At 44.1% G+C, this 22,875-nt stretch overlaps 1 protein-coding gene across 2 annotated transcripts in view; it reads right to left on the bottom strand.

Annotated features, from left to right (window-relative positions):
- Positions 1-4,221: 4,221 nt before the first annotated feature.
- The window catches only part of LOC122944903 (mismatch repair endonuclease PMS2-like), a 41,952-nt gene continuing 23,298 nt past the window's right edge, over positions 4,222-22,875 (bottom strand). For both annotated transcript variants that reach the window (XM_044303628.1, XM_044303630.1), the window contains exons 12-15: positions 19,130-19,297; positions 12,250-12,350; positions 6,169-6,338; positions 4,222-4,472 (exon numbers count right to left, since the gene is read on the bottom strand). In XM_044303628.1, the coding sequence (XP_044159563.1) occupies positions 4,332-4,472; positions 6,169-6,338; positions 12,250-12,350; positions 19,130-19,297 (580 nt within the window). In that variant the 3' untranslated portion in view covers positions 4,222-4,331. The remainder of the gene's footprint in view (positions 4,473-6,168; positions 6,339-12,249; positions 12,351-19,129; positions 19,298-22,875) is intronic.

Genomic DNA, 22,875 nt, shown 5'->3' with positions numbered 1-22,875 from the left:
ATATGCTTATTGGCCCTGTCAGTGTCCCTTTAAGACCACTTGAAAAATGGCAAAAAATCTTATTTTACATTGTTGGATCCTAACAAGGTTCCAAGTAGAGCTTCAACATGCAACAAGAAGAAATAAGAGTGAGACAAAACATTTTTTGAGCATTCAATTAATTGAAAATAACGATTAAACTGAAAAAGGCTGTTTTTCAGCTGATCCAAAGTTTAGGACCACATTGCCTTTAAAAGGCCAAATCTGTGCAAAGATGTGGATTCATTGTCATTTTCTGTCAGGTAGTCACACGTTGTGATGGCAAAGGCAAAAAAACTCTCCCTTTTTGGACGTGGTCGGGTTGTTGAACTGCATAAGCAGGGTCTCTCACAGCGCGCCATCGCTGCTGAGGTGGGACGCAGTAAGACAGTCATTTGGAATTTCTTAAAGGGAACCTGTCACCGGGATTTTGTGTATAGAGCTGAGGACATGGGCTGCTAGATGGCCGCTAGCACATCCGCAATACCCAGTCCCCATAGCTCTGTGTGCTTTTGTTGTGTAAAAAAACCGATTTGATACATATGCAAATTAACCTGAGATGAGTCCTGTACGTGAGAGGAGTCAGGAACAGGACTCATCTCAGGTTAATTTGCATATGTATTAAATTGTTTTTTTTACGCAATAAAAGCACACAGAGCTATGGGGACTGGGTATTGCAGATGTGCTAGCGGCCATCTAGCAAACCATGTCCTCAGCTCTATAGACAAAATCCCGGTGACAGGTTCCCTTTAAATGATCCTGAGGGTTATGGAACCCAAATAAATTTCAAGTGGAAGACCCAAATAAATTTCATCAGCACTGAGCCGGAGGATCCAATTGGCTGTCCGTCAAGATACTGGACGATACTCGACCCAAATTAAGGCCCTTACTGGTGCTGACTGCAGCCCCATAACCATCAGACGGCATCTGAGACTGAAGGGCTTCAAAAACAAAAAACGTCTTCAAAGACCTCGTCTCCTTGAACGCCACAGAACTGCTCGTTTGGACTTTGCAAGAGAGCACCAAACATGGGACATTCAAAGGTGGAAGAAGGTTTTATTCTCTGATGAGAAAAAATGTAACCTTGATGGTTTCCAACATTACTGGCATGACAAGCAGATCCCACCTGAGATGTTTTCTACGCGCCACAGTGGAGGGGGCGCCATAATGGTCTGGGATGCTTTTTCCTTCAGTAGAACAATGGAGCTTCAGGAAGTGCAGGGGCGTCAAACGGCCGCTGGCTATGTCCAGATGTTGCAGAGAGCGTTCCTCATGACTGAGGGCCCTCGTCTGTGTGGTAACGACTGGGGTTTTCAACAGGACGACGCTACAGTACACAATGCCCAAAGGACAAGGGACTTCTTCCAGGAGAATAACATCACTCTTTTGGCCCATCGTGCGTGTTCCCCTGATCTAAATCCACTTGAGAACCTTTGGGGATGGATGGCAAGGGAAGTTTACAAAAATGGACAACAGTTCCAGACAGTAGATGGCCTTCGTGCGGCCGTCTTCACCACTTGGAGAAATGTTCCCACTCACCTCATGGAAACGCTTGCATCAAGCATGCCAAAACAAATTGTTGAAGTGATAAACAATAACGGCGGAGCTACTCATTACTGAGTTCATGTTTGGAAGTTGGATTTCTGTTTTGGGGGGAGGTTTAGTTTTTTTTGGAGGTGTGGTCCTAAACTTTTGATCATCTGAAAAACAGCCTGTTTCAGTTTATTCGTTGTTTTCATTAAATTGAATGCTCAAAAAATGTTTGGTCTCACTCCCATTTCTTCTTGTTGCATGTTGAAGCTCTACTTGGAACCTTGTTAAGATCCAGCCATGCTAGATATGATTTTTTGCCATTTTTCGAGTGGTCTTAAACCTTTGATCAGGACTGTATCCTACTGTGCAGAGCCTCCCTCTCTCTTAGGCTAGGTCTACACGACGACATGTATCGCGCAACAGATAGGGCACAACTACACTGCAACATTTTGTCGCACTGTAGTCTATGGTGTCGCACTGCGACTGCAACGTGACAGTCGCAGAAAAATCTATCTCGATTTGATTTTTTTTGCGACTGTCGCGTCACAGCGCGACACCATAGACTATCATTATAAAAGTTGTTGTGCAACATTGGTGCGACAAATGTCGTTGTGAAGACCTAGCCTTAATCCAGTTTAGCATCAACAACCCCCTCACCATGAGTCTAGCTCCTAAAACACCTGCAGACTCAACCAGCTATACATTTCCCTTGCTGGAACAACCCCTTCAATAGCTTACTGCATAGAGAAGTCTGTGGAAAAACACAAATATTCAGTATTGCTTCAGAATTCCCTATTGGCTTGCAGCAAATATCTGTCCTCGGCTTTTGGTGCCACAAAACAAAGTTTAAAAAAACAAATGTTTTACATATAAAAATATGTTTAAAAAAACAAAAACGCACAGAGGCAGATTTATCACTGGTTTTAAAGAGGACCTTTCATCAGTTTAGCAAAAGTCTAACTAGGGTGTTACCTTATAGGGCGGCCCCCACTGATGTCATGGTTGTTGTTTTTTTCTTCAACAGTTTGTCCAATGTGGCCCGCCGTTGATTTTGGCGCCTTGTATTATAATGAGGAGTATCGGAACAATGAGGAGGAGACCGAGTCTTTCTCTGTGGGCATCTCCCTCTCCCTGGCTGTAGCGCTGTCAAATCGCAGAGGAGAGCGTCACAGCCAGGGAGGTTTTTTCTCCCTGGCTGTGACACTCTGCGCTGCGATTGGACCGAGGAGACGCCCATTAAAAAACCCTGGTGTCTCCTCCTCCCTGTTCCGATGCTAGTAATTAGCATACTGAGTAGGGAAAATACTGGAGGGCACAGCGGGCAAACGGAGCGGCGCCCAGTAAGCACTATAGGATCCCTGCTTTATGCCCTACCTAACGTGCTACTTATCTTATAAAGTCTGGACCCATGAAAGGTCCTCTTTCAGCCACAAAATGTAGCAAATTATGGTGCACATATGTATTTGCGTTATAATTTTTTGCCTACAATTTCAAAAATAAGCAGAGCTCCGATTACTGGGGCCCCCACCGATCACGAGAACGGTGGCCCAGTCTCCCCCATTTGAATTGAGTGGCAGTCATACATGCCGGCCGTCGCTTTATTCTGCTCTCTGGGGCTGCCATAGATAGCGGAGCGCTTGTACTAGTTTATCTCTGCTCAGGAATGGTGTCTGCGGCATTATTCAAATGGGGCGCATGGGCCCCCATTCTCGTGATCGGCGGAGGCTCCAGTGGTCAGACCCCCGCTGATCAGACATTTATACCCCAGCCTGCAGTACTGAATTAGTGGGACAAACCCTTTGCGCTAAAAACAGCTGTAAACCGTAGTCCAAATCTACTCCAGCTTAGGTGGACAGCGAGAAAATGTGCCAAATGCATTACATCTGGGACACTGATGGCTTATCGCTAGGGTAGGCCATTAATGTCAGATAGGAAGATGTCCCTGATGTGGGACCCACACCTATCTCCACAACAGGACCCCTAAAGTGAGAAGAGAAGCCAGCCTCCCTTCATTGCTATGGGAGTTCCGAAACTAGCAGAGCTCTGGCTTGGTTATGAGTTGGAATGGAGAGGTGGCCGTGCTTACACGGTGCCTCCCATGGCGATGAATGGAGAGCATGCCCGCTGTGCTTACCTTCACTTCAGGAGCCCCTTTCTCTAGTTAGAAGCAGATCCCAGAGGTGGGACACATACCTATCTGACATTAATGCCATAGCCTAGGGATAAGCCATCAATGTCCCAGAAGGGCCAACCCCTTTAAGAAGCCAGTCACAAGATGAAACAGTGGAGCAGGGAAGACAAGATTTGTGCCTCCTCTGCTCTTCCCCATGTGACGATTACAGGTGGCAGTGACCTAATGGCAGCTGGGTATAAGCAGAAATCTGTATGTAATACAGGGGAGGCACAGCATTTGTCGCTCTTGCACCCTCCTGCTCCACTGACGCAATCAAATCCTTCACTGTTACAACTTGGGCAGCTGACGACCTTTCCCCGTCGGTCCCCTGACACCAAGCTCGGACCCACGAGATGGCGGCAGGCACAAATACATATTCTACTATACACCAGAGATGCAAAGCCAATACACAAAACACATGAAAGACACGTAACAGATGAAAACATAGACAGATGTGTATAAAAAGAAAAGATTTATTCCTAGATACAAAATAAAACCTGAACCTCGTAAAATGCTGTCGTGAGATAAAACTAATGGTGTGGCTGCTGCGGTAATGTAAAACCATAAAAGCCACTAACAGAATTATTTCCTATTGTGCCCACACCACTCAGAAGTCAATCATATCCAGGCTGGCGAGGTGCCTCATGGTCGGCCTCCCATGGGGACAGTTCCACGGCTGCTCGATTTCTCCCATGTGTGCCACCAGCTTCCTCATTTCATGACTGTTTAAGGCTGTTCCAATCATCACCTGGCAGTAAAAAGAGACCATGAAATCTTAGCAACAAAAGCGACTGGTCGTCAGCTCTAACGCAGAATACTTTTAGTCAATATGCAAATGAGCAGTGAAGTGCACCGAGGGCGGGAACAAGCCACTCTGTGCACCATTGCTCCTCCCACTTCCTCTCCCAGCCCCTCCATCTCCTTCTTGATTGACAGAGCCAGGTGAGAGTATTATGCAGAAACCTGGTCCTGTCAATCAAGGAGAAAACGAGGCTGGCAGAAGAAGCAAGAGGAGCAAGGATGTCCAGAGCGGCTTAGGCCCGCCCTCAGTGCACTTAACTGCTCATTTGCATATGGATGAAAAGTACTTTTTCACCAGAATGAAGTAATAGATCACAAAGTGAAAGGTATCATTACATTCAGCTGAGCTAGTCCTACAAGGTCCTGGTTTAGGCCTAGTTCACACGTACGTTTTTTTTTTGCGAGTGTACGGGCCGTTTTTTTTGTGTTCCGTATACGGTCCTGCGCAGCCGTCCTCCATTCATTTCTATGGGGCCGAGAAAAATAGCCGAGAGCTGGCTCAGCTGTTGCTGTCTGCCCCATAGAAATGAATGGAAGCATGGGCCGCGAATGCGTGGCACGCTCCCATTCACTTCTATGGAAGTAGCTGGGATTAGCGCTTAGTGGAGGACAGTCCCTGGGAAATCTGGGGTCCTCCAGCCAAAGCGCTCCCAGCTCCGTTCTCGATATAGGTGCGGGTCCCAGCGGTGGTCCCCGCACCTATCAGACAATGGGGGCATATCCTAGCGATATGCCCCCATTGTCTAAGATGGGAATACCCCTTTAACAATGAATTTCCGGATGATGAACTGCCTTTAAAGGGAATCTGTCATCTCAATCTTCGACTATTATTTGCAGTAATAAATGAGTCCAAATCACAACTTTTTTCCTACTGCCAGCACTCAAAACTGCACTGAAATACATTGTCAGGACTGCTGTGCATGCGCACATGACTCCTCTTCATTATGTTAGACAGCACAGCAGTCCTGACAGTGTATTTCAGTGCAGTTTTGAGTGCTGACAGTGGGGTAATGGGGAAGGGGGGGGGGGGGGTGGGCAGTAGAGAAATAAAAAATAGAGAGCTGGACTCCCCTAAAAGTAAGGCTACTTTTACACTTGTGTCAGAGGATGTCTATACTGGGGAAAAAAAACGGTTCCGTTTTGTCCTCATGCATTCTGAATGGAAAAAGATCTGTTCATGATGTCTTTGGTTCCGGCAGCATTCTATTTCGTGTCCGGTCATAAAAACGAGGAAAAAAAAAAAACGGATCCAGCACTGAAAATAATGTAAGTCAATGGTGACGGATGTTTATTTAAAAAAAAAAAAAATTTTAAAGAGCCAAAAAAACGGATCCGTCACCCACTGAGTTTCAATGTATTTAGTTCCGGATTCGTTTTTTTTTTTTAGTTTTGATTTCACATAACCGCATCCTAACGGAGCAGATGCATCCTGATGTGCAAAATCAAAACGGATCAGTTTAATTCCGGTATTGAGATCCTCTGCCGGATCTGAATACCAGAATTTACAAGGCAAGTGTGAAAGTAGCCTAATACTGCACGTAACAGTCCAAGATCCGGGTGATAGAGTCCCTTTAAGAAACGTGCATGTCATCTCCTGCTGTTTGCACGGCAAAGTAACTGGATACCCAGCCTGCTTCACTTACAGATTTTCTGCATGCTCTTGAGGCAAACATCTGCCTTACTCGAGACGGTCTGCACATAACTCCGGGAGAGTCACTAAGCATAAAGATTAATTCCTCGATGTCCTGCTGGCCAAAGGTCCAGTTTTTGCTAGTTGGTAAAGAAACTAACTTCACTCTTTCCATGACGGGCGCTGTTAAAAAACAAAAAAATGCTATTGGTGACAATGCTTAGGATGATAACAATGCTTTCTTCACATTTGTTTGCAGGTTTTTTTTTATTGCCATTGTTTTTTCTAATATTTTCTCAGCTCCTATGGTCATGGGAAAAAACAGAAAAAATGCTTTGCCTGTAGGGCATTTCATAAGGTGCTATAGACTTTAAAATAACACCCGGAACAACCTCTTAATAATTTTGGCACATCCTCGGGAGTTCTTTAAGCCAGAAAATTAAACCTATGCCAGCAAGGATGTGGCATAAATTTTAGGTGTAAAATGGATGCACCCGAAATCTGGTGCTATATTTATAAACATGGATCCCTAAATAAAGATATTTGATAAACCTGTTTCACCTTGTTAAAGTGGTGAATAGGGTTGTTTCGATACCAAAATTTTGATTCCGTTTCGATACCATAAAAAAGTATTGCGATACTCGATACCATACGATACCACAGGAAAAAAAATAAAACACCAAGAAAGCAGCGTGCATTCCGCATTTTATGGAATGTCAGGCCCATAATCGAACAGTCCAATCCTATTTTTTGAGGGGACAAGGTAAAAAAAAAAAAAGGCGAATCGCGCGGTTTTAATTTTTTTTTCTGTTGCGGCGCTCACCGTATAGGAGCTATTTTTTTATATTTTAATAGTTCGCACTTTTTTGGGCGTGGCGATATGTAATGTTTATTTATTTATTCTTTATATATTTTATATGTAAAATTGGGAAAGGGGGTGATTTAAACTTAATATTTTTTTACTTAGTTTTTTTTACTTTTTATTTAATAACTATTAGCCCCCTTAGGGGCTAGAACCTGGGATCTTTTCATCCCTTGTCCTATTCACCATAATAGAGCTATATTAGGGTGAGTAGGACTTCACACTCTCCCTGCTGCCCTGTGTTCACAGCAGCAGGGAGATTACCATGGCAGCCATGGATGGCTTCAGTAGCGTCCTGGCTGCCATGGTAACCGATCGGAGCCCCATGATTACACAGCTGGGGCTCCGATCAGAAGCTGCCACTGCCACTGATAAAGAGGAGGGGAGGGGACCTTGTGGTCACTGCCACCAATGATACTAATTCTGGGGGGGGGCCGCACTGCGCCACCAATGTTTTTAGTACTGGGGGAAGGGGGTGGCGCACTGCGCCACCAATGAAGATAAGTAATCTTTTAATACAAATATAGGAGGCGGGTGCCGGCGGCCTCTATGACAGGGCGCTGCAATCCATGGCGGTTAACCCACTCAGGTGCCGTAAACAGTTATATCTACTTATTTTAGTTATAATGGATATTCATTACCTTTAAGAGCAATGTTGATTTATATTCACTATTTTGTATGGATTTTCATGTAGGCCGAAGTAAGTCCATGGGAAGATTACTGCGCCGTTCAAAGAGCTAGTGTTATTGTAACAATATATTATACATTTAGACAGTTAGAAGATACACCTGCAGATGTAAAGGCCTCATTGTATTTGTTATCTGTACATGAATTGCACAATGTGAGAATTGTCTAGATGTTCCTCAAAGTATACATTCACGTATCAAAGTTTGTCCCTCGGCTCCAAGACATGGCCTCCTGATGTCAGAGGTATGTAGTATTAAAAATATCAGGCATGTATGAGTTAATCCTTAATGAAATGATGCTTATTGCTTATACAACAGTGCCACCTAGATATGAGCAGTTAATACTACACCAGTAGCAAAAGTGCATTCTGGGTAGTATTTTGACGTCACGTTCCTTATCAATGCACACGCCCATCCAACAATGATTGGAAAGTTCCAAACTAGGAAGGTGTGTTCTTCTGATGAGTTTTGGGTTAAGAAACCAGATACAAAAAGAAAGGAAAGAAAAAACAAAGAAAGAAAGAAAGAGATCTCTGGAGAAAGATTTGGATTATCAGAAAAACTCTTGAGAGCAGACTGCCCCAAGACTCTGTACATCACTTGACTTTATGTAGTATTGATCTAAATGAATTGGCTTGATACTTAGCCAGATACCCGCTCATTTGCGGATGTGTAACGTTAGTTGCTACATTAATATTGTCACTTGATTTCAGTTACGATGCATATAACTGAATAAAGGGGATAATATTGGAGAAACTCTCTGTTGGGAATCTTTATATTCCCTAGTTTGATATCAAGCCAATAATTTAGTTTTAAGTTTTGTTGCAATACTACCCCATATCTGAGATTGGTCATCATTTTGGGCAGAGCAAGGGCTTGTATCTGTCATTTTCTTGATTTAATTTTTGCACATAATCCATTGATTTTATATCTCTCACAATTTTAAAGCCGGATTGCATAATATTTTTGTGTTGGTTGAGTAGTGTTTTGTTGGCACCATATAGTGGTGAATTCTGGGTACTGCTTATCATTGTATTTTATTGAAATTTACGTTGATAAATTTTTTATTGTATTTTAAACTATTGTATAATAAACCATTTATATTTTTGCAAAGACACTTGTACCCTGTTTTGCTGATTGCACAAAATAATCAGGTTCTCGATTGAACTCTTTTTAAGATGTTTATGTCCATTTCACAGATCAATATCATTTGAATAATTTTTCTTTTGATCCATTCTTTTTTTTTTTTTTTTAATAAAGCATTTGCTTTATATACCCGACAGGAGGGAGTGACTCCTTCTCCCATGTGCTGCTGAGGGAACAAGGTGCACGCTGAGAGCAGCGTGCGCCATGTTCTCTGATACTAGGCTGCGCAGTCAATGTCAAATCCCGGTATCGAATCGATACCGGTACAAAAGTATTGATTGGGCATCGATAATTCGATACCCGCTACAACCCTAGTGGCGAAGGTGATGGGAAAACCGGCAAAAAGTAGCAAATTTTTTAGCACTACTGGACATCAGAAAGCTAGCATAGACATTTGAACTTGACATATCTGAGGCTCTTAAATGGCATTAATTAGTATTAACCCTTTCACGCATTATCATGTACATGTACGTGGGGGAATGTGGTGCCTTACCACATTCCCACGTGCATGTACGCGATGGGATCGGGCAGGTGCACGGGCCCGGCTGTTACTGATAGCCGGGCCCCTGCTGCTCCCGCCGGCATCGCTGTATGCGATAATGCCGGCAGATTAACACTTTCACATGCCGCGGGCAGCACTGAATGCGGCATGTGCAGGGTTTACAGAGGGAGGGGGCTCCCTCTGACTCAATCGGCCCCCCGCGCTGCGCTGGCAGGGGGACGATGGTTGCCATGCCAGCACTGATGCCTTACACAGGCATCTGAGCCTGCCAGCTACGAAAGCCCAGCCTGAGGGCTGGATCTCCTAGGCAACTGTCAGCATCTTACTGTGTAAGATGCTGACCATTCAATTCAGTACAATACATAATGTATTGTACTGAATTGAAACAGGGATCAAACCCTGAAAACGTGAAGTCCCACAGTGGGACAAATATAAAAAGTGAAAAAAAGTGGTTTTTTTTATAATAAAAATATTAACGTTTCAAGTAAAAAAAAAAAATAAGCGTCCTTTTCCCAAAATAAAGTTAAAAAAAAATTGTAAAAAATAGGGTAAATAATAAAAAAGTTGACATATTAGGTATCGCCACGTCCGTAACAACATGCTCTATAAAAATATCACATGACCTAACCCCTCAAGTAATCACTGTAAAAAATATAAAATAAAAACGGTGTCAAAAAGTGTAACAGCAAGCGATCAAAAAGTCATATGCTCTCCAAAATAGTGCCAATCAAACCCTCATCTCATAAAAATAATACCCTACCTAAGACAATCGCTGAAAAAAAAAAAAAAAACTATGACTCTCAGACTATGGAGACACTAAAACATGATTTTTTTTGTTTCAAAAATGATTATTATTGTGTAACATATAAATAAATAAAAAGTATACATATTATGTATTGCCACATCCGTAACGACCTGCTCTATAAAAATATCACATTATCTAACCCCTCAGGTAAACACAGTAAAAAAATAAAAATAAAAAAAAGCAATTTTTTGTCACCTTATATCACAAAAAGTGTAATACAAAGTGATCAAAAAGTAATATGCACCAATCAAACAGTCATCTCATACCCAAAAAAATGAGCCCCTACACAGTTGCCCCCAAAAAAACTAAAAAAAAAACCTATGGCTTTCAGAATATGGAGACACAAACATTTTCTAAAATGCTTTATTATGTAAAACTGAAACAAACAACCAAAAAAAGTCATATTTGGTATTGTCGTGTCCATAACAACCTGCTCTATAAAAATACCACATGATCTAACCTGTCTGATAAACATTGTAAATGACAAAAAATAAAAACTGTGCCAAAACCTTTTTTGTTACCTTGCCTCACAAAAAGTGTAATATAGAGCAACCCAAAAAATCATATGTACCCTAAAAATAGTACCAACAAAACTGACACCTTATCCCGTAGTTTCCAAAATGGGGTCTTATTTTGGAATTTCTACTCATGGGGTTCATCAGGGGGGTTTCAAATGGGACATGGCAACTTAAAATTATCCCAGTGAAATCTGCCTTCCAAAAATAAGGCGTTCCTTTCCTTCTGCGCCCTGCCGTGTGCCCGTACAGCAGTGTACGACCACATATGGGGTGTTTCTGTAAACTACAGAATCTGTAAACTACAGAATCAGGGCAATAAATAATGAAGTTTTCCTTGCTTTGTTACTGGGAAAAATGGAAAATCTGGCAAAAAAGCAAAATTCTGAAATTTCATCTACATTTTCCTTTAATTCTTGTGGAGCAACTAAAGGGTTAACTGAACTGGTCCTGAAAAAATTGGGTTTTGGAAATTTTCTTAAAAATTGTAAGATTTGCTTCTAAACTTCTAACGTCCCAAAAAAAGTTTAATTAAATTTTCAAAATGATCCAAACATGAAGTAGACATATGGGGAATGTAAAGTAATGACTATTTTTTGAGGTATTACTATCTATTATAAAAGTTGAGAAATTGAAATTTGGACATTTTTCCACATTTTTTGTAAATTTGGTATTTAAAATAAAAATAAAAATGAAATTTTTTGACTCAATTTTGCCACTGTCATGAAGTACAATATGTGTCAAGAAAACAATCTCAGAATGGCCTGGATAAGTAAAAGCTTTATTAAAGTTATTACCACATAAAGTGACATGTCAGATTTGCAAAATTAGGCTGCGTCCTGAAGGTGAAAAATGGCTGTGTCCTGAAGGGGTTAAAGGGATTGTCCAGGCTTTTACTATTGGTCAGCTATCCTCAGGACAGGTCATCAATATCAGATCGGCGGGGGTCCAAACACTCGGCACCCCCACTGATCAACTGTATGAGGAGATGGCGTGCAGTGCATACGTGCCGTCACCTTTCTCTCTTCCTGTTCACCGCTGCAGTCTATGGCAAAAGACCATAGCCCGAATACAGCTGAGGATAGGTCATCAATAGTAAAAGTTCAGAGAACCCCTTTAAGTACATGCCTAGATAACATCTAATGCACAAACGTAAATAAAAATCGAAGGAGAATTAGATCCATTTACCATACGCGTAGGGGAAAACTCCGGGTGCATATGTCCAATATACTCATTAGCCCATGGAGGCAAAAAGAGTGTCCTTTTGGCCTCTATCGGGCTGGTATAGTTCAGCAGACTTTTTTTTTATTTATTTTAAACTAGATGAAAGTGCACAGTCTACTGTCTTATTCTATAAAGAGACAGCCCACAAAATGGTATACAGTGAAACTTTTTAAGATTGGAGCCTATGGACTTTGTATGCAACTGTATTGCTATAAAGTGGTATACGCTAGGAATTCTCTACTGATACATTTTTTTGGCCATACACTGCAAATGCACTAAGTAGACCCCGAGGCATCAAAGAAACCCTGTAAGATGACCCAAGGGACATAGAGAAGAAACGTTTCTGGCACATACCGTCTTCATCAAAGATGAAATCAAAACCATTTTTCTTGAATATTTCTATATTGTCCATCAGAACCGATTCATTCACAGACGTTAAATTTAGTTTCTGTGGCCTGAAAAGAAAGATATAATAATATATAAAAAATATATCATAAGTGATATTATATATAAAATATATAATAAGTGAGAGATTTTACAATAATTGGAGTGCAATTACCGTAATTCTCTGGTGGTTTCTGGTATTGCAGCTCAGTCTCCTCCACTTGAAATACTAGCCACAGCCCATTAACACCCTACAACTAGCTCTTACCCCAATCACTTCCCTCCCCTGTCCAGACTTGGCTGCCAATCATTACAACCGGACCCTCAAAACCACCCTAGATGAAGTTGCTCCAATATCAATCCGTCCCTTTCGACACAGAACACGGCAACCCTGGCACACACCTGAAACACGTTTTCTCCAGCGCTGCTCCAGATGTGCAGGACGCTTATGGAGAAAATCATGAATATCAGCAGACTTCCTCCATTATAAATGTATGCTAAAAACATATAATTCGGCTCTCAGCATTGCCAAACAAAAGTACTTCACCTCTCTCATCTCCTCACTTTCAAATAACCCCAAAACGATTGACACTTTTCACTCCCTTCTAAGCCCTAAAGTTCCAGAACCTGTCACTGACCTCTGCGCTGATGGCATGGCCACTTACTTCTGATACAAGATTGGCAGTATCTGGCAGGAAATAATCTCCCAGTCCCCAAATAATTTCAATCCTCCTCCCTCCAATTCCTCCACATGCGCTCTCTCCTTTTTTGACCCTATAACAGAGGAGGAAGTCCAGGCTTCTCTCTTCTTCTCGACCCACGACCTGTAGCAGTGATCCTATCCCATCACACCTCCTCCAGTCCCTCTCCCCGGCTGTAATCACTCACCTAACTACAATTTTTAACCTCTCTCTTCTGGTATCTTTCCCTCCTCTTTCAAACACTCTTATCACCCCACTACTAAAGAAACCATCTTTTGACCCGACCTGTGCTGCTAACTACAGACCTGTTTCTAACCTCCCCTTCATCTCTAAACTCCTTGAACGTCTTGTCTACTCTGGCATAATAAGCTATCTCTCTGCAAACTCTCTTCTTGACCCCTTACAATCTGCCTTCCGCCCTCTTCACTCTACAGAAACTGCCCTTACTAAAGTGTCTAACGATCTCCTAACAGCAAAACTAAATGGTGACTATTCTCTACTGATTCTGCTGGATCTCTCTGCAGCGTTTGATAACGTAGACCATAAACTCCTCCTCACCATGTTCCACTCTATTGGCCTTAAGGACACTGCTCTCCCTGGGTTCTCTTCCTATCTGTCTGGCCGCTCCTTTAGTGTATCATTCGCGGGCTCTTCTTCTCCTCTTCCTCTTGATGTCAGAGTTCCTCAGGGCTCAGTACTAGGTCCTCTACTCTTCTCCCTCTATACAGCCCCCATCGGACAGACTATCAGTAGATTTGGCTTTCGATACCATCTCTATGCTGACAACACCCAACTCTACACTTCGTCCCCTGACATCACCCCTGCTCTACTCCAAAACACCAGTAATTGTCTGGCAGCTGTCTCTAACATCATGTCCTCTCTGTACAGCGCTGCAGATGGCGACCAAAATGGTCACCAATGCGACTTAGAATTTACAAATGGCGACAAGACTTTTTAGACTAGACTCGCCGCCGCAGCTCTGCAGTTGAATACAGCGGCGGGGCAGAGGAGATGATAGTTCTCTGCCCCGCCGCCGATGTTCTTCTCAGCAGTGCAGTAGAGAAGGAGTCTCTCCCTCCCCCCTGTGCTGCTGCCGCTGACGATAAGAGGAGAGACGGGAGGAGCTGTGGCCACTGCGCCACCAATGAAGATAACTGACCTGTTAATACAAATACAGGAGGCGGAATCAAATAGCCGGCACCCGACCTCTATGACAGGGAGCTGCGATCAGCGGCAGTTAACCCCTCAGGTGTAGGGGATCACAGCTCCCTGTCACAGAGGTCGGGTGCCGGCTATTTGATTCCGCCTCCTGTATTTGTATTAACAGGTCAGTTATCTTCATTGGTGGTGCAGTGCGCCCCCCCCTCCACCCCCCAACACCCCAGTATAATAAACATTAGTGGCGCAGTGCACCCCCCAAAACCCCTCAGTATTAAAGTCAATGGTGGCAGTGGCCACAGGGTCCCCTCCCCCTCTTCATTGGTGGTTCAGTGGCAGTTCCAATCAGAGCCCCACAGTGTAATCCCGGGGCTCCGATCGGTTACCATGGCAGTCAGGACGCTACTGAAGCCCTGGCTGCCATGGTAAGCTCCGTGCTGCTGTGTGCACAAAGCACAGAGCAGCAGGGACAGTGTGAGTTCCTATTCACCCTGATAGAGCTTTTTCAGGGTGAATAGGACAAGGGTTCCAGCCCCTAAGGGGGCTAATAGTAAGTTTAAAAAAATTTACATATAAAATATATAAAACAATAAACATATTACATAGCGCTGAGTCTGAAAAGTCCAAACTATTAAATTATGAAAAAAAATATCTCCTATGCGGTGAACGCCATAACAGAAATAAATAGAAAACCATGCGATTCAACATTTTTTGTCACCCCAAAAAATAGGATAGGACTGTTCTATTATGGGCCGAACGTTTCATAAAATGCGGAATGCACATGGCTTTTTTGGCGTTTTTTTTTTTATCGCGTGGTATTGAGTATCGCAATACTTTTTTAAGGTGTTGAAACCGAATCCAAATTTTGGTATCGAAACAACCCTACACCGATCTGATCGGCGTAGCGTTGTCACGATGCCAAAATTTTGATTCGGTTTTGATTTGGCGACTAAAAATGTAATTTGGCTCCTAAATTTTTCAGTTCAGGAGCCAATGGCTACTAGGTATTTTTTTTTAGTCTGGAGCACTGCTGTATCTAAAATTGAGCCTCTCAAAAAGTGAACTTCTTGTCTTTCCCCCCTATCTACTAACTCACCTAACCTTGATATTTCAATTTCGGTCTGCAGCACTATCATAACTCCTGTGCAACATGCCCGCTGTCTTGGGGCCACATTTGACTCCAATCTCTCCTTTGTTCCCATATTCAATCACTCACACGCTTTTGTCGTCTGCACCTCAAGAATATCGCCAGAATCCGCCCTTTTCTTACGGTGGAAACGGCAAAAACTCTTGTTGTTGCCTTGATTCATTCTCGTCTTGACTACTGGAACACATTACTAATCGGTCTCCCTCTCACTAAACTCTCCCCCCTTCAGTCTGTCCTAAATGCTGCAGCCAGGCTCATCTATCCATCCAACCGCTACACTGATGCTACTAGTCTGTGCCAGTCACTTTACTGGTTGCCCATCCACCACAGAATACTGTTCAAACTTCTCACCCTCACCCACAAAGCTCTCCCCAGTGCTGCACCTCCATACATCTCCATCTACCACCCTACTCGTGCTCTCCATTCTGTTAGCGACCTAAGATTAATAACCTCCATAATTCGTACCTCTCACTCCCGTCCTCAAGACTTTTCTCGAGCTGCACCTACTCTCTGGAATACTCTGCCCCGGAATACTAGGTCAATCCACAACTTCTCCACCTTCAAACGTGCCTTAAAAACACATCTTTTCAGGCAGGCTTATCAAGCTACCTAAACTGACTATTCCCCGACTAAACCTCCCCCACCAACTCCTCTGGCCTAAACTCGATCCTCTAGTCGGCCGGCACCACTCCTGTCAGTTCAATAATGGCTCAAATCCTACTTATCACAATCAACTGCCTTATGTGTCACCCCCAATTCCTCATAGATTGTAAGCTCTGCGACCAGGGCCCTGACTCCTAGTGTTTCAGTTGCATATTAGCCAGTTAGTTTTGTTTGTACATGAACCCTATGAACTTGTAAAGCGCTGCGGAATATGGTGGCGCTATATAAATACATTTTAGTATTATACACAAAAACATCACCTCAAGTCTGGTTAAAGCAAAAATGAATTCTGTGTGTTGCCTTATGAAGACAACCACTTTCCAGGTGCCTATGAAGGTCCCCATAGACACTAGTGTATGGTCAGCAGAATGCACCAAGAACAGCGGGTTCGGCTCACAGTCTAAGGCCGAATGCACACGGCCATGAACGGTCCGAGGTATCCCGGCCTGGATTCCTGTTGACAGCAGGAGCGCACCGCGTCATTAGTTGCTATAACGCTGTGCGCTTCATGCCGCCTGCACTACAGTAATACACTCGTATAGATCATACGAGTGTATTACTGTAGTGCAGCGATGGCATGAAGCGCACGGCGTCATAGCAACTAATGACGCGGTGCGCTCCTGCTGTCAGCAGGAATCCAGGCCGGGATACCACGGCCGTGGAACACAGCCGCATGCATTCAGTCTAAGGCCCCATTTACACGTCCGCAATTTCGTTCCGCATTTTGCGGAACGGAATTGTGGACGCATTCATTTCTATGGGGCCGCACCTTGTGCGGCCCGGCTCCGGAAATGCGGACCCGCACTTCCGGGTCCACATTTCCGTTCCTGAAAAAAATAGAACATGTCCTATTCTTGTCCGCAATTGCGGACAAGAATAGGCATATTCTATTAGTGCCGGCGATGTGCGGTCCGCAAAATGCGGAATGCACATTGTCGTGTCCGAGTTTTGCGGATCCGCAAAACACATTATGGACCTGTGAATGGACCCTAATATGTACAGAGGAGTGCTCAGGCGGTCCCCTGGGCATAAGCCCACCGGGGCATTTCCCTGTAGGGTCTATGGGCAGTCCGCCACTGCCTGACCCGAAATGACTGTATTATATGTATCTGGGGTATATTTCCACTGGACCGGGGGTCGAGTGGAGGGGTGGACCGTAGGCGCAAAAACGCAACCAGAGTTTTTTTACAAACCAATAGTTTTTTTTATTGTTATCGTGACAACGCGTTTCGGGGTTCTGCGGACCCCTTTTTCAAGTCGGTGGATGATACCGCTGGTGGAGAGAGCGCTGTTCCCAGCTCCTGGCACGTGTGGAGTCCAGATGCTGTACACCACACGTGCCAGGAGCTGGGAACAGCGCTCTCTCCACCAGCGGTATCATGCACCGACTTGAAAGAGGGGTCTGCAGAACCTCTTTGTAAAAAAAAAAAAAAACTCTGATTTTTGCGCCTACGGTCCACCCCTCCACTCGACCCCCGGTCCAGTGGAAATATACCCTATTCATTGACCCAGACGGTGGCTTGGCCCCCGCCAAAGGGGAACGTGGACGGAATCGGCAGCATCAACCAGTGAGACATAATCACTCCTATTCACCTCCATTTTAGTTGCACCGAATAATAGGTGCAACAACAACAGGTGAGCAGTACCACTCTTCCTGTTACTTTGGAGACTCGTCTTCTAACTTATTTACCCTATGAGCGCCTTTTTCTTTCCTTGGCCACATTTTCCATTATTATATGTATCTGGACAGCGGCCACGAGAAGGCCTCAGACGGCCTCTCCTGCCAGCAGCTTTCCCTTCTCTCCCTAATGAAAATGGATACACGCATGTATGGGGGAGTTGGGAGAGGAGATATAGCGTTTGCTGACACCTATTGAATGTGTAGGCCAGCCTTAGAGCCAGGGCTAGAGAGCAGCTTTTGCTCTGGCAGATCCACTACATCTTGCATGGTCGGCCATTCATTTGAGTACTGAATGGTGGGCTACACCTTCCCTTTGGAATTAAAGGGGTTCTCCAGGAATAAAAAAAATATATATGAAAATACTTAAATATTATTTTATAATAAATATATTCACAAATACCTTTCATTACTTAGAATGGCTTGTTTTGTCTAGGAAGCAATCATTAGGAGAAATAAAATGGCCGCCGTCCTATCAGTACACACAAAACCTGCCCTAATCACACAGGAGGACAAGTTACTTCACCACAATGAGCCATAGTGCTGCCTCATCCTCCCCTCTGCTCTGCTTGTCAGTAATCATGACCCTGAATACAGGTGAATCTCTGTGGCAGTGGAGAAGATGAGGAGACATGAGAGGAGGGTGAGGTGTAGCTAATGAGCAGCAGCACTTGTATGCAGTCACCATTACCACAGCCTGTCCTGTCCGTCCTCTCTGCACTTCATGTCTCCTCATGAACTAAATTCCCCAGAGATTCAGCTAAAGTTCTTATCACCTGTATTTAGGATCATAATCCCTGACAAGTAGAGCAGAGAGGAGGACGAGGCAGCTCTTTACCTCAGTGCTCTGAAGTAACTTGTCCTCCTATGTGATCAGGACAGGGTTTGTGTGAACTGATGGGACAGCAGCCATTTTGTTTCCCCTGATGATTGCTCCCCAGACAAAACCAACCATTATGAATAATGAAAGCTATTTCAGAATATATTTATAATAAAGTAATATTTAAGTATTTTCATTTTCTAAATTCCCAGAGAAGCCCTTTAACAGCTGAATCCTTGGGGTTTCTAAAGCCGTACTACAGGGGATGAGCTGACTACCAGGCATGCTAGCTTGACGAGACCACCCCTTTAAACTGTCTATTGTCCTATGGCAGTGATGGCGAACCTATGGCACGGGTGCCAGAGGCGGCATTCAGAGCCCTCTCTGTGGGCACCCGCGCCTTGGAAAAAGTCTATGGCGTACCAATATGCTTTAGACTTTTCCTGCCATTCATCAGCACAGGACGCACTATGAACAGCACAGGCAGCGCACTAAATGTAGGCTATTAAGCTATTATAGCTAAGTGATAAAGTACATGGAAGATATACTATATTGGTATTCAGGTTAAATTGCTGTGTTGGCACTTTGCGATAAATAAGTGGGTATTTGGTTGCAGTTTGGGCACTCGGTCTCTAAAAGGTTCACCATCACTGTCCTATGGCAACGAATGATCCCATACGTACATGATAAGTCTCTGCCCTTGCAGGACAGTGTTCTGCTGTAACATTTCAAAGTTATACTCCTCATCAGTTGCGTGTTGGTCGATGATGAAGAGGTCGGCGTCTAGTTTGGCGATTATGAATCCCAGATTAAACTGCCCAATGATGTCCATCTTGGAAAACATTTCTTTGCTGTAAATCAAGAACAAGAACATGATGGCATTGCTTACATTAACGGGCATTTCCATAGAGCGCTATTAATACAATTATTACACATGCATACACCACAAGGATCCCCTAAACACTTCGAATTTTCAGAAAGGCGCATAGAGGGTCTCCTAGTGATCACTCCGATGCCGGCTCTTTATACCTCTGGGGTACGATTCATTTGGCGGGACATTAGCCGTCACCAGTGCAGATGCATTAACGATCAGAATTGAACAGGCTGTCTAATGAAGACAACTCTGTCATTGTAGAGGGGAGGTCCCGTCGACTCTAGCAGTCCTTGTATCACATGGATGGTCATTGGCCACCATGTAATACTACATTTGCCCTGCAGTGGCCGCTGTAGAGGAAAGACCTGACTGGCTGCAGCTTCCCTTGACAAAATCAGATTTTTGCTGGGGGTGCCGAGAGCCACCCTCTCTGATATCCCCTATAATATGCACAGGGATTTGATAAGGAGAAAAAATTAATGAGGCACACGAAATCCATTTGTGCCACCCTCCCATATGCCCGAGAACCCATGGGGCACAGATAAGCATCCTCCAGCACTCCAGCTGTGCTGAAACTACTCCTTTCAATTCTATGGGAGTTAACAAGAGCAGCCAAACAAAAGTGCATACTGGGAGTTGTAGTCTCACAGCAGCTGGAGTGCCGAAGGTTGCTGGTGTCTGCCATAGCCCTCATGCACACGACAGTATTTTTTCACGGTCCGCAAAACGGGGTTCCGTTGTTCCGTGATCCGTTTCCGTTTTTGTTTCCGTGTGTCTTCCTTGATTTTTGGAGGATCACCAGACATGAAGGAAAGTGAAAAAAAATCTAAGTCAAGTATGCCTTGCAAATGAAAAAAACGGACACAGACGCGGATGACAATCTTGTGTGCCTCCGTGTTTTTTCACGGACCCATTGACTTGAATGGGTCCGCGAACCGTTGTCTGTGAAAAAAATAGGACAGGTCATATTTTTTGGACGGACTGAAAACACGGATCACGGACGCGGATGACAAACGGTGCATTATCCGAGTTTTCAACGGACCCATTGAAAGTCAATGGGTCCGCAGAAAATCACGGAAAACGGACACGGAACACAACAACGGTCGTGTGCATGAGGCCATAGGCTGTATTGCTGCTATCTCTATCTAGGTCAGCGATCTCCAACCTGTGGCTTTCCAGGTGTCCCGGCTGTTATTGCATGTTGGGAGTTGTAGTTTTGTGACAGCCACAGTTTGGATCCCAGTGCTCTATGCCTTTATAAACTAGCTTGGAAAATAGTTTGCAATATTTTATTCAAACTGGTTCTAGGTGTTGTCTGATGAGTAATCATGTGTGGGCTAACAGGGCCAATTGTTCCATACTGTGAGCCGTCCGCAGCCTTAGTCACTTGCGTTTTTTATAATCATCAGGAAATGGTCCGTCTGTACAAATTATTCTGTACATAACGTTCAGAGAATAAAATAAACCAAAGTGCAATACGGAGAAATGGCAGAAGTACGTTCTTAATGCAAAGTTGCACATTCTTTTCCGGTCCTGGGATACACTGGACCACTCGTAAGGACCCCAATAAAACTCAAAGGGGTATTCCAGTACTTAGATACCAAAGGCCTAACTTCAGGATAGGTCATCCACATCAGGTCGGTGGGGGACGGACACCCTGCACCCTTACGGATCAGCTGTTTCAAGCAGCCGCCGTCATAGGAAATTATAAAGTGGACGGAACCTTGTGCTTCCGACTCCGTCCACTGTATAGTTTCTGAGACAGCTGATCGGTGGTGGTGCGGGGGGCCGGATACCCACCGAGCTGATATTGGTGAGTATAAGCCATCAAAATGTACAGTAAGTAACTGCAAAACCCTTTAAAAGGTGTATTCTCATCCGAGACATCTATGGCATATTGACAGTATATACCATAAATCATGGGGGCACAACCTGCGTCCCGGGGGCCACATGCGGCCCTCGATATCATTCTGTGCGGCCCCCAACCATCTGGTGACAGGCATGTATGTCTATGTCTTGTGGCTGCTCTCATGTATCTTTCATGTATTCCCCCATTAGATGGGAGTCCTGGAAGTGTAACTAGACATTTATGATATATACTGTACGTTCAATATCCCATACATATAGTATTTCAGTTGGTAATACTGCTTTAAGTTTTATTATTGGCCCTTGGAATGGGTTCAGGCTGACAATGTGGCCCCCAACCAGAAAAGTATGTGCACCCCTGCTATAAATGTTCTAAAAGTGGGGGTTCTACATCTAGGACTACTAGGAAACAAAGGTCCCCTGCTCCTCCATCACGCTCAAGAGAAGATGCGCTGGCCACACATTCACGCAGCGATCTCTAATATACATCATGGGATAAAAAAAATAAAAAAATAAAAGCTAGGATCCCCACCGAGCCTCTTCATAGTTTTCCCTTTAAAGCACTTCCCCATTTACTTTAAAGGGGATCTCTCACTTCAGCAAATGGCATTATTCATGTAGAGAAAGTTAATACAAGGCACTTACTAATGTATTGTGATTGTCCATATTGCCTCCTTCGCTGGCTGGATTCCTTTTTCTATTACATTACAACACTTCTAATTTCCAGAGGTTACGACCACCGATGTAGCACAAATACGTGGTGGCCGGGAAGGTAGCTGCTGCGCATGCGTGCCTATGTGTGATTGCACAGTCCCGCCCACCAGAGAGGCTGCGCTTTTTCCTATAGTGTGCAAGCACAACCACTGTTAAAAGATTGCAAGGTGGTCGTAACCCCTGGAAACGGGCAGTGTATAATGTGATGGAAAAACGAATCCAGCCAGCAAAGGAGGCACTATGGGGACTCACAGTATATTAGTAAGTGCCTTGTATTAACTTTCTCTACATGATAAATGCCATTTGCTGAAGTGAGGCAGCCCTTCTTCTGGAGAAGCACCAGAATTACACACCTCCGTCAACTGTGTAATGGACAGAGCTGGTTAAAGCACTTCAACGGGAGCAGTGCTGCAGTAAACAGTTCAGTCCACTACACCAGGCATGCTCAACCTGCGGCCCTCCAGCAAAACTACAACTCCCAGCATGCCCGAACAGCCTACAGCTATCAGCCTTCAGCAGGGCATTGTGGGAGTTGTAGTTTTACAACAGCTGGAGGGCCGCAGGTTGAGCATCCCTGCACTACACAATGGACGGAGCAGTGTAGTTCTAGCACCGATCTGAGGCGCAGGAGATACTGCAGAACAGCTGATCAGTAGACATGGAGGGTGTTGTATCCTTAGGGTAGACCATCAGTATAAAAATCCTGGACTACCCCTTTAAGAGTGTATGGCTTACAGGTATCTCACGTCTATGGCTAGCCTTAGTGAGCAATGATATATATATATATATATATATATATATATATCTGCACATGCCTTATACTGTACATCCCTATCACTATTCTGCAAACTGTGACTGTACTGCAAGAAGGGCGTGAGATTTGCAGATATGAACATACAAGTCATTATGGGCGGACTGGGAACCTAAAGCGGCCCTGGTAAAAAAACAAAAACTGAAAGTGGCCCATATTGTACG

Source organism: Bufo gargarizans, chromosome 8 (genome assembly GCF_014858855.1).
Source record: "Bufo gargarizans isolate SCDJY-AF-19 chromosome 8, ASM1485885v1, whole genome shotgun sequence".
Classification (NCBI taxonomy): domain Eukaryota; kingdom Metazoa; phylum Chordata; class Amphibia; order Anura; family Bufonidae; genus Bufo; species Bufo gargarizans.
This window is presented reverse-complemented; position numbering and strand designations above follow the sequence as displayed.